The 13,327-nt window shown below is 36.3% G+C and overlaps 1 protein-coding gene across 1 annotated transcript in view; it reads right to left on the bottom strand.

The window, feature by feature from the left end:
- Nucleotides 1-13,327, bottom strand: part of LOC107657645 (small conductance calcium-activated potassium channel protein 2-like) — a 58,358-nt gene that overhangs the window by 26,555 nt on the left and 18,476 nt on the right. The window contains exon 3 of the mRNA XM_016445798.1: nucleotides 9,502-9,597. Coding sequence (XP_016301284.1) covers nucleotides 9,502-9,597 — 96 coding nt within the window. The remainder of the gene's footprint in view (nucleotides 1-9,501; nucleotides 9,598-13,327) is intronic.

The raw sequence follows: 13,327 nt of genomic DNA, 5'->3' as shown, positions 1-13,327 counted from the left end.
AAAATAACCATATTTAAAACGTAATAATCAATTTAATCTAGCTTGCGCTCACTGTTGTACACGGAAGCAGCTGGCGGATGACGTAGGATGTCGACGTTGCGCATGCGCCGCTCAGAAGTGACGAACAAAACAACGGTCACGAATTAGAAGTACAAAACGAGGTTTTGTAAAGTAGAATGTCAGAGGATTTCGATATAAGCCAAGAGGAGACTGGTTTTCCTTTGCTAAAGTAAGGAAACTTTGCTTCCTTTGTTCCTGTAAACAAACGTTGATTTGCATGAGACTCACCAGCGCATGCGCAACGCCGACATCTTACGTCATCCTCCCGGAGCTGCTTCCGTGTACAACTGTTGGCGCAAGCTAGATTAAAGTGATTATTACGTTTTGAATATGCGTTGATTTGCTACAGGAGGCATTTGTTCACCGGAGCCATGTGAGACACTTTTTATTATGGATGGATGCGCTTTATTTCACTTCTTTTGGACTGATGAACTGCAACACCGCTGCCTGCCATTAAACAGCTTGGAAGATCAAAGCCCATTTTTAATATAACTCCGACTGGATTCATCTGAAAGAAGGAAGTTCCCTTTAATAATAGACTTCACTGTGCTTCTAGGCATTGATAAAGCCTTTTGAAATTTTTTTTGTATCCATCTCCTTACTTGTGCCTGTCCACAACTTTATCCCAGAGATTTTTTTTTACTGTGCCTTGCCACCCATAGTTGATTGTTTCCTTCAGTTGCACTACAAGGACTATTCTACGTTCATCTTTATATAGATCAGTGAATTTGCCATTGTGATGTCATCCAGTGACATTTAGCTACCGGTTTTAGCTACTTTCAATTGAAAGCAGTTGGCAACACTGGGGGTGATCCTTTTCCAACTCAGTGATTCTGATTTTTTTTTTTTTTTCTGACATGTTGCTGTTATATCTTTCACTTGGATGATAAGTTGCACTGAGTAAATGATCTATCTATCTATCTATCTATCTATCTATCTATCTATCTATCTATCATTACTTATGGCTGCTTCCATATTTTCAAATATTTCCTGAAAATCATCACAATCTTTATTTGAATAAAAATGGTGCAAATTTCTGTAAGCTGTGCATTTATGAGTAATCGTGGGAATTTTCCATGTAACTTTGAGGACAAAAAAAGACACTAAAAGCGTTAAAATCTCACTTTTCTCCATCATCATCTCTTCCTTTCCTCCTCCGCATGTTACTCCTAATTCATCTCTCCGCTACCTCGCCCCCTGTCATCCTGTCGTTCTTTTTCAAGCCAAATCGCCACCAGGATATGCTGAATAATTAAATTCCATTAGTGAAGGTAATCTGTCAACATGAGTGACTGAACCGAGCTGCCTCCCTAAACCTATCAGAGAGAGAGAGAGAAGACAAGAGAGAGAGAAACCCAGAACCTCCCAACAAATGAGGGCCAGAGCCAATTAGGAAAGGAAGGAAGGATGAATAGGAGAGCAGACAGCAAAATGAAGGACGAGAGAAAGAGAAAAATGCAGAGCTTGGGAAAAAGGGGACAGTCCAAGAGGGAGACAGCGGTTGAAAGAGGAGAGGGAAAGAGTGAAGCAGAGCGAGAATAATAGTGTCTGTTTTGTTGTTTTGCCCTGTCAGAGATGAACACCTTTGTTATGATAATGGAATTCTAAATCACACACAGACACACCGCATACAAACAAACGCTTACATACATATTAATTCAGATCACCTCACTTCCTCATAATCACAAGTCCAGGCAAACACTGTGCTATTTTTTTCTGTCTTTTATCATTGCTTGTCAGATTGTATGATATGACTCTAGTGAGATCTTAAGTAAAAGTCAAAGCAGACATCAACTGTCTTTATGTCAGAATATATGATGTACAGTTCTGCAGACTTTTGTCACAACTGACAGCTTTGACTGGGCAGTTTGAGTCCATTCTGACATCCTCACTTATATACAAAAAAACTCAAATACCATACAAACCCTGGCAAACGCTGGCTATATTTTGCCTGTGAATGAGTGAACTCAAGGTTTTGATTGCATGATACACTATCATAAGTGTATGATATCAGTATCATAATGTGGGGGGAATGTTAATTACCAACCAGTATTGTTGTTGTTATCTAAAACTATTAAAAATTGAAAAAAAATGTTTTCATTAATATAAATAAAGAAATAAAGTAAAATACAAATAATAGATGAAAAACTTAAACTTAAATAAAAAGTGATGCCTTGACAGCTAACTGAAATAAGTTCAAGTTGACTAAAAACAAAACTCAAAAATTTAAGCTAAATCGAAAAAGTAAAATAAAAAAATTAAAATAATAAAAATGACAAAAGCACATAAAAATGACTAAATCTTGAAAAGTGAAAATATAAAAATAAAGCTAATTCAAAATATTAATAAATACTGTCAACTATATAAATAACACTAAAACAACATTGTTAACAACAAATTATGTCAATAACCTTAATAGCTTCCGTGATGATGCTAACACCAGGCAGCCTGTTAAATATTTTCTTTGACTTATTTACCTTATATACACACACACACACACTTCACATCAAGTACATGATCTGGATTAAATCCAGATGTAAATAACCCCATAGATAAGAAAATGTCACCAGGCGTCTTAGCAGCAGTCACACTGCAGGACTGTGATGCAAAATGTCTGACCGTGTCAGACTCAGAACTTCATCAGAGGCTGAAATTCATTATAAAGGCAATTAATCGGCCGTCGGTAAGCATGTCACGCTAAACGATCCAAGACTGTCGATTTTGCCATAAGGCGAATCTTTTATGATCCCTGAAATTTGTTGCAGAACAAAACCGCGGCAAAAAATCTACCGGCTTAAGATGACCGAGAAAAAATCAAGAGAACAGTAGGTAACTCCAATCAACTCAGATTACCCATGAGGCAGGCCCAAAATACCCCACACTGCAGGATACAGACACACACAGGCTAAATAAGCAAGGAAATCTGCCTGTGGTGTTTTTAAAAGCAGCGGAATCTGCTTGGAATTCCGTCTTTTTAAAGTAAATACATTTATATGCACACTTTCTCTCTCTCGCACATACACACAATCTCCCATGTGTGTAGCCAGTAGCAAAAACAGCAGGAAAGCCTTGTAGTTTCCACCAAGCTACAACTCTCACACAATGAACCTGAGAGACGGGATGTGCTGTCACAGTGCTTTCGAAATGTTCTGGAAACATTTCTGTCGTTGCATTCTCAGCACCACCCATGCTGTCAGTTACAAGCTTTACCTGTGCTGTACTGCGTGGTTAATACTACGGTAACCTCGTCTCAGCTCCAAGTACAGGACTGTCACTGCAGCTCATTCCTTCTCCAGAAGCCTGAGGTGATCTCCTCTACATTAGCATTCTGCTTACGCTTTGCTAACCTATGCTTTTTCTTCAGTATTCAGCACATTCTGCTGCTCCCTTTCAAAATTTTGGTATCTTAACTGACAGTTGACAAATTTCATGGAATTTATTTTTTTGTCAGCGTGAAGATTTTAGGTGATTATTTATAGAGTAGTATGGGGCTAGCTGTCACACAAGGAAGTATGACAAGGTCTATATCTCAATACTTCAGTACTTGATCTGAAGTCACCTTTGGAGGATCATTTTATTATTTGAGTCCAGAGCTTCAGGTTCATACAGGAAGTGCAACCGAATGAAACAATGCAGGGAAAGTTTTACAAACTAGCTTTTAGCAAAAGGGTATTTTTCATAAATGTCATTTCAATGTAATTTTAACATCATAAATGTTAAATCGGAACATGTTTTTAATTTATGTCAATTTAATTGAATACGATGTTACATTTTTAATTGTATTTTTAAATACAATTTAAAAATAGATTACATTTTTACATTATGATTACAATACATTTACTTTTTACATTATGCTTTAAATTTGCTGAATGTTTCTAATAGGCAGTTTAATGGCAAGTTCCCTTGTGACAACTTACCCCATATAGCATTATGATATTGGGGCATGTTGTCACATTATGATCTGTATTTTTTTTTCCTGGTCAGCAACAGTGAAAAAGTTCAATAGACTATGCATGTCCATAGGGATACTGGCTTAAAAAAATAGCCCTGTCATGAGAACTATTAACTGAAGTAAATAATATGGCAACTAGCCTGAGTCTTTATTATATACATAAACAAAAGTGTAGAAGTACAGCATGTCATACAGTCATACAATAGGACTTGGTTTAACATGGCAACTACCAAACTTCAGTTTCTGCCAAAATATACCTAAGTTAATGTAATTAATTTTACGATCAAAAAAATTATATTAGAATCTTTTTTCATGCCAATTCTACCATTCTGTTTAATTTCTCTTTTTCAGTAATTATAGAGCAATGATAATATGAAGTTACAGGTTTACTGTGGCAACAAATAACTGTAAATAGTATTTTCTATTTGGGTGTAAACTATGGTTTCCATGGAAAAATTTAAATGGCTAACCATCGTTTTATAATTTGTAGTTTTAAATAGTCTTCTACAGGGTCTCATGTCGCCTACCTAGTACATGAACTCAAATGTGCTGCATGTTAAGTCTCCAAGGGCCAAACCGCTTCAAAAAGCTCATCATAAAAACCACTCAAGCAAAACTTTTCTAGAATCAGTCCAACCTTGAACTAAAGATATTACAAAATTGGCTTCAAGTAATACTGGTGATTCACCAAATTCTTTAATGGGCTTTAGCTAAAGCTGTACAGCCATGAATCATTTTTAATGTGGCAGAGGAGCCAAGCAGTTCGCAAACTTTAGCCAAGGATGAAGCTTGTTGGCTCTCAGGAAGAGATGCACTCACATTAACATGTACACTTGAGTTCAAACACTACCTTAGAGGCACTTTCAACCATATGGGCAAAATGGATTTTGACTGAACTGAAAATAAAAATTGTATCCAATGAAAAATTCACAGGACTTAAAAGGATAGTTCACCCAAAATAAAAGAAAAACTGTCATTTACTCGCCTTCATTTCAAAATCTGTATGACTTACTTTCTTCTGTAGAAGAAAAAAAATATATATTGAAAAATATCTCAGTGGGTTTTTAATGAAAGTCAATGTTGTTTGGTTTGGACCCCACTGATTTTCATTGTCTGGGCAAAAACAGTTGAAACAATCTTTAAAATATCTTCTTTGTGTTCCACACAAGAAATGAAGTCATACAGGTTTGGAACAACATTAAATAATTTTTATTTATAGATTAACTATTCCTTAAGGTGTACGATAATTAATCGATATACAGTCTTAAATTGCTACCTTTGTCAATTTGGGCATCTAGGAATGAAGAAGGAACAGTCATTCCAGTCTCATTCCTCTGTCTCTCTCCTCAGAAACATCCCTGATCAACACCTACTCACATCATGTTTTTATCTCCTTTACACCATGTCGATACACAAAAACACACACATACATACATACACACACACACACAGACAATCTCTGTCCAGGAAAGAGCTGCCGAAGTCTGACTCACACACAGGAAGAGAGTCTCATCACCACGGAAACACTTGCATAACGCAGAGCGTACATGAGAAACTTCTCAATCCAGTGAAATGAATGAAACACCGTCTGCACCTTTACACAACCACACACATATTGGTCTGAAACAGAGAGCAAAACTGCGTGTATATCTGCGTGTGTGTTTGACAGCAGCAGCTTAAAAGAGCCTGAAGCAGACAAATAATTCACAGACAGAGGGGGCAAGGGAAGGTTGAATGAAGGTAAAAATACAACCAGAGAGAGAGAACAAGCAACTCAACTCGCATCTAAAGGGGGAAGAGAGAGGAAAACCTTTGGAGAGAAAAAAAAACATAACGTGAGAGAAAGCACACAATGAATTGATTTGAGCAGAGAGAGAGAGGAAGGGGCATAATTTGATATAGGAGGGAGTGCTGGACGTTGAAAGAGTGATGGGGCAAATTACAAAGTGGAGACATACACAGAGATAAAGTGAAAACAAGGGGGACATGCTGTTTGCATGTGTGAGCTTGTAATAATATTCTGTTTGATAAATGTGTGAACTGATTTCACCCTGTAAAGAAACACACACACACACAGTTGGGTTTCCATGTTTTATGGGGACATTCTATAGGCCTAATGGTTTTTATACTGTTCAAACGGAATTTTCTATCCCCTAACCCTCACAGAAAACTTTCTGCATTTTTAGATAAAAAAAAAAACAATGCTATATGATTTATGAGCTTGTATCCTTATGGGGACCAAAAAATGTCCCCACAAAGTTACAATTTACTGGTAATACTTTACTATTTGGTCCCCATAATGTAAGGAATACTAGTCACATGATCCTTCAGAAATCAATAATATGCTGATTTGCTTCTCATGAAACATTTATTATTATTATTATTATTGTTGTTGTTGTTGTTATTGTTGAAAACAGTTATGTACAGTTTTTTTCAGGATTCTTTGATGAATAGAAAACTCAAAAGAACAGCATTTACCTGAAATAGAAAGATTTGTTGGTTACACTTTACTTGAAGGGGTGTGCATAAGACCATGCATAAAACCTCCTTCATATTCATGACATGTGTCATGTCAGGATTATGAAGGTGTCATGTCAGTCTTATGCACACCCCTTCAAGTAAAGTGTTACCGATTTGTTTTTTAAAAGAATGTTCACCAAGGCTGCATTTATTTGATTAAAAATACAATAAAAACAGTAATATTGTGAAATATTATTACAATTAAAAATAACTGTATTCTATTTTAATATATTTTAAAATGCAATTTCTTCCTGTGATGGCAAAGCTGAATTTTCAGCAGTCATTACTCCCGTCATTATTATTACATGATCCTTCAGAATTCATTCTAATATGCTGATTTGCTGCTTAAGAATTTTTTTTTTTATTATTATTGAAAATGTTGAAAATAGCTGTGCTGCTTAATATTTTGTTAAAACCATGATACATTGCATTTATTTGAAAAATATTTTTGAAAATGTAAACGACTTAACTGTCACTTAAGATCAATGCATTGATGCACCCTTGCTGATTAACTTCTTTAAAAAATAAAATAAAATCTTTCTGAACCCAAACCTTTTAACAGTATAGTGTACATTTTGTGATTTGATTGACTTGACCAACAGCTGCACACCCCTATTATCATCAATCCCTCATTTTCTGCCTCTAGCAGATAAGGAGACTTTTTTCATGGGCAGACGCTTATCTTATTCCTATAGTACAGACAGATAGCAGCCGAAGTGAGACGAGGCAAAGTTAAAGCACAGGATACCATTCTGAAAATGTTTCGTGTTATGTCACTGCTCACCTTCAAAGATGGAAGCAAGCAGAACAGGTAGTGGGCACAATCCCATAAAACTGCCCCTAACATGAGACTGAGAGCTGTTTCTGCACACAGTGTCCCCGTGCCACACTGCTGCCATTCAATGCCAACATGCCACGATTCAACACTGCTCAATGCAAATATTTTCATTATTAATTAACTACTCATTTTATAATGGAGTTGCATTTTGTGGCTGTTAAAGAGAGTGAAACACACTGGAAAGATATAATAGTTGGTTAAATATCACATTTTGGCTGGGAGGGCACAGTGGTCTGGAAGGCCTCCCTGTACAGCTGACCCCAGGATTACAAAAGCAAACAGGGAATTTTTTTAAATACAAAAATACAATCAGTTTAACTCTATATTAACTCTATATTACATCAATTAATTTTACAACATATAACAAATATAGCGCACATAACATACAAGTCAAACACTACCGTTCAAAAGTCTGGTGTCAATAAGATTTTTTTACTTGTTTTTGTTTTATGCTCACCAAGGCTATATTTAATTATTAAGAAAATACATTAAAAACAGAACTTTTATGAATTATTGTTACATTTTAAAATACCCGTTTTCTGTTTAAATATAAATCTTAAAATGTAATTTATTCCTGAGATGGAAAAGCTGAATTTTCAGCATCATTACTCCAGTCTTCAGTGTCACATGATCCTTCAGAAATCATTCTAATATACTGATTTGCGGCTCAAGAAACACTTCTTATTATTATCAATGTTGAAAACAGTTTAATATAATATCTTTACTGTCACTTTTGATCAAATGAATGTGTCCTTGTTGAATAAAAGCAAACATTTCCTCCAGAAAAAAAAATCTTACTGACCCAAAATCTTTTAATGGAACAGTATATAAAACAATTAAAAATGGTTTGTGTGTAAATTATAAAATATCATGAGTTGAAAAACACAAGTCAATGGAAAGTCCTCATCATGATAGATATACAGTACAAATGTGTGCATGTGTGTTTATGCTAGCATTGGAAATCCGGTGGATTATTCATGTATTCATTGATAAAAGGGCAGACAAGCTCCTTTCTCAAATAACTGTCAAACAGTCACAAAATGACTCACTCTCAGGAACAAACAGACCCAAAAATAACTAAATGTCTCAAAGAAGTTTGTGTGTGTGTGAGGGAAAGAGAGAGCTTAAAATGAGCTGAAAGTGTTGTTGTTGTGTATGTGTCTGTGTGTTACTGATGCTCCTGTGAGCGACTTTCCTCTGCTAACCTTCCTATTAGCATAATGCTAATGAACGGTTGAGTTCAGCTCCCCTTGCTGAGGGCAACAGCCTAAAACAACATTACTCATCTGTTCTTAATGCCACACTAGTGGGGGGTGTGATTCTTCTTCCTGTTTTTTTTGCACTTTTTTGTTTACACCATCACAGTGCAACATAAGCAGACTGATGTGATAGAGTCGAGAGATACTGACTATAAACAAAAAAAAGTATGTTTTGTTTGTTTTACACATGTGATGATGTGTAAGTAACTATTTACAACAGTACTGAACTGGTTATTTCAATTAAATTATTGCTCGCTTACAAAAAAAGCACTGTGGAGTTACTATGGTATAGTGATGTATCAGATGATAATATCATTTTTATTTACCACTATACTGAATGATTATCGTATTTTGTTGAATACCACAGTACTACTGTAGTACTGTATGTTTCCAAAAAGCGTGGTAATACCTAGTTTTTGGTACTTTTTGTTCAGTCTAAAGTTACGGTCACATTAGCTAAATTTCAGCAAAATTTTGTGGCTAAAAAGGTCAATAGTGTAGTTACATAGAAGCACATGAAGCACAGCTCACACAAGTCATTTTCAAACCAAGCATATTTCTACTGGTCAACACAGCGAATTTGTGTGACCAACTTGAACCCATGGTGAAATCTGCATGGTGAAATTTTGCGCCCTTACACAAAATTTCCATTCACATGGATTACTATTGCAAAAATTAATAATAATAATAATAATAATTAGTTACATTTATATAGCGCTTTTCTGGGTACTCAAAGCGCTTTACATGAAAGCGGGGGAATCTCCTCAACCACCACTATAATTGGATTTCGTCTGCGAAAATTTGCAGAACAATGATAAATGTGTTCGCATCTTAACAATAGACACTAATGTGAGATGATTATTTGCGTTTACCTGCACCTCTCGAGCATGGTAAGCGATGATTAGTCCAAGAAGAATGACGGTGGAAAGGCTGATAAGACACTTCAGTGCCAGTGAATACATGGAGCTCTGTAAAACATATGCAAATAATGTTATTAAGCACACTCATCATTATAATTTTACAGAGAAATATTTACTTAATGGTGCTAACCCTGTGTATTTAATTTTCAGAAAAGAAAATAAAGGCGTAGTTCAGTCAAATATGAAAAGTCTTGCATGATGTCGTTCTAAACTCATGTGACTGACTTGACTTGAGCTACAAAATGAATGGGGACTGGAGTTTTCAAGCTTCAAAAGGATGCAAAGGCACCAGGAGTATCATAAAAATGGTCCATACGACTTCTGAAGTCATACAATAGATCTGTGTGATGAACAAATGGGAGTTTTTAATCCTGTGATAAAATGTCCTGCAATGAGATCAGATCAGAGTCTGTCAGCTGGAATTTCACGCAAAACTATCATATAGCATCATAAGATCTGGAATATACACAACTGTTCAGTGAACAGAAGAAAATGAACACTTTTATTTAGCAAGGATGCATTACAACACCACAACTGTTTTCAACATTAATAATAATATGAAATATTTCTTGAGCAAATCATCATATTAAAGTGATTTCTAAAGGATCATGTCACACTGAAGACTAGAGTAATGATGCTGAACATTCACCTTTGCCATCATAGAAATACATTACATTTATATTTATATAAAATATATTTAAAAAAAAGTAAGGAGTAATAAAACTGATAAAATAAATGCAGCATTGGTTAGAATAAGACATACAACTAACATACAAATTCTACCAACCCCAGACTTTGAACATTAGTGTACTGTACCTCATTAGATGAATGGACAATTTTTAAGACTCTTTCATGGGCCTTTTTGAAGCTTGACAGCCCGAGTCGTCATTCACTATGATTATGTTATAAAAATGTGATACTGTTGAAAAAAATTCACCTTTTGTGTTCCACAGAAGACAATTAATCCTACTGCTTTGGAACGACATGAGAATGAGTAAATGATGACAGAATTTTCATTTTTAGGTCAACTATCTCTTTAAATAACAAATGAACAGCACAATCACAGCATGTGCATCTGTGCCATATAGTCTGCCAAGACATTTTTAGTGTCTTTTTATAATCTATGGATTACATGGACATCACTTCCAATCACACTATACACACACAATGGCATGGTTACTTAAAAGTGTGTCTGTCTGTGTGTGATTGCAGGGATCTCAACTTGAAACCAAGAAATACAACACACACACACACACACACACACACACACACATACACAGCTTGCTTAAACTCTCCCCTGACTGAAAAGCAAAAGTTTTAAATTGTTTCCAGCCTGAGCCTCGATAATGTCCAGCTGAAACACACACATTATTAGACTGGCCACCCGTGGGTCTAATTTAAGGCTCCGTACTGGAAGCATTATTCCACATGGACAGACAGACAGTGGTGTCTGGGGGACCCTCGGCTCCTCAAACAGTCTCTCACTCTCATACTGACACACACACACATATATAAATACACAGGGCTCCTAACTAAAGCACATACACAATATACCCATCCAGGGGCTAACAGCTTATCAATACAACAACTGCCGTGTTTCAGTCTCTGTCAGGCTTCCAAACGAGTCTTAGAGATTATTTACTCTAATGGGTGGAAAGATTGATTGGCCCTATAAGCTCAACGTGATTTATCTGAATAGGACAAGTTCCTTCATCAACATTGCTGTTTATGTCATTATTCATGTCATTTTTCACACTTTGTATCTTTGTTACTAAAATGATACACCAATTCAATAAAAATGAAATAAAATTGACTATAATCAAATTATTTATATAATTAATCATATATTACAGCATAATATAATGTAATATATTATATTATACTGTATTATATTATAAATCATTATATAAATAATATAATATAATGCAAAATAATATAAAGTAATATATATTAAATTAAATTATATAAACAGTTTATACAGTTTGTACAATTATATATACAGTGGATATTTAATAGAAAAGGGAGAGAGACCCTGATCCTTATGTCATGAGCAACTGCTGTGACATATTGACTAAACTAAAAGGAACTTTCAAAGAACTACCAAAAAAAAAAAACAACTTATGATTTTGAGCCTTAAAGGGGTCATATGATGTTGCTAAAAAGAACATTATTTTGTGTATTTGGTGTAATGAAATGTGTTTATACGGTTTAAGGTTAAAAAAAAACATTATTTTCCACATACTGTACATTATTGTTTCTCCTCTATGCCCCGCCTTTCTGAAACGTGTAGTTTTTTACAAAGCTCTTCAGTCTGAAAAGCGAGGTGTGCTCTGATTGGCCAGCTATCCAGTGCGTTGTGATTGGCTGAATACCTAAAGCGTGTGACGGAAATGTCACGCCCCTTTCTGGGCGGGCTTGAGTGAGCGGCGGCCGGCGGATTCGACGAAGGAGCGTCCGACGGGCTTGCGGCAACCACATGTGATGACCCCAGGCTGGACTCCGCTTCGTCCACGGTGAAAGCCGATCCGGCGACCCACAGCGCGAAGTTGATGTATTTCCTCAGCGACCAGCACGGATCAGCTCCAGGCATGACGAAGCGGATATCGTCCTCTTTTGGAAGACCAAACAAAGTAGTTTCACTTTCACAACGAAACACACAGCGTCTTCACGACATGGCAGCGGCGGCAACAACAATACTACAGCGAGAATAAAAGTTACGCCTTCTTTCTTTGCGTGAACATTTGGGCGGCATTATGCAAATCTTCCCACATCGTGACGTAGACATGTGGGGGCATGTTAGAACGAGCCGTTTAGGTGTGGTTGACTCTTGACTTTTATAAAGAATATCTCTTTGGTTTTGAGACTTTAGTCTTTGCAACTTTACAGAGCTTCTTTATGCACCAAGAGCTTGTAACACTTCAAAGAGAAAAGAAAAATTGAAATCACATCATATGACCCCTTTAAAATGAAAACATGTCATGTCAAACATCAAACAAAGTTGAGAGAGATCTTTACTGGAGGCTTTTTGTTAAGGATACTAACCACATTTAATGCATATGCGGTCATGAAGGTCAGAATTTCAATCTTTCTCTCCTCTCACTTTCCCCCACCCTCTCCTTCTTGCTCTCCCTGTGTGATGTTTTTTTATTTTTTTTTTGATGATGTGCTACTAAGTGAGTCCTCAGTGTCTGTGACATGACTATCAGAGCTAATGTTATATATTAGTGTGTGAACAGAGAGTATGACGAACAGAATCATGGCTAGATTAGCAGTTATTGATCCAGATCATGATGGACACCATGCAGAGCTAATAGGGTTTCTGAGCTCCATTAACTCCATCAGCATTCTCTTGCACGCTCAAAATATTCCTTTCATTTCTCCTCCAACTATTAAGCATCCTCTCTTTACTTCTCCCTGGTCCTTTCATAAACAGCGAACAAATCGGCTCTGACGTCTGAATACACAGTCATCTTTGAGCCTTCTGCCTGTCACGCAGTCACACAAACACGCTCGCGCACAAATGCACGCACACATTCGCAGTCGAATGTACCGCCACAAATGCACACAGTCATCTGTGATTCTAATGTAATTACTTCCTCTTGTTTCAGTTTCTTCATTTACCGCTGATGTTGGGTGAAGTGACTCACTTGAAAAATCTCAAATACAAGCCACATGCAACGAGCACACACACAGAACGAGAGATTTTTTCAGATCCTGACACACAAACAAGACTCGCAGCTTAACCACCAGAGGAAGGATAGTGTGTTCACACACACAA

Source organism: Sinocyclocheilus anshuiensis, unplaced genomic scaffold (genome assembly GCF_001515605.1).
Source record: "Sinocyclocheilus anshuiensis isolate Anshui unplaced genomic scaffold, SAMN03320099.WGS_v1.1 scaffold43, whole genome shotgun sequence".
Classification (NCBI taxonomy): domain Eukaryota; kingdom Metazoa; phylum Chordata; class Actinopteri; order Cypriniformes; family Cyprinidae; genus Sinocyclocheilus; species Sinocyclocheilus anshuiensis.
This window is presented reverse-complemented; position numbering and strand designations above follow the sequence as displayed.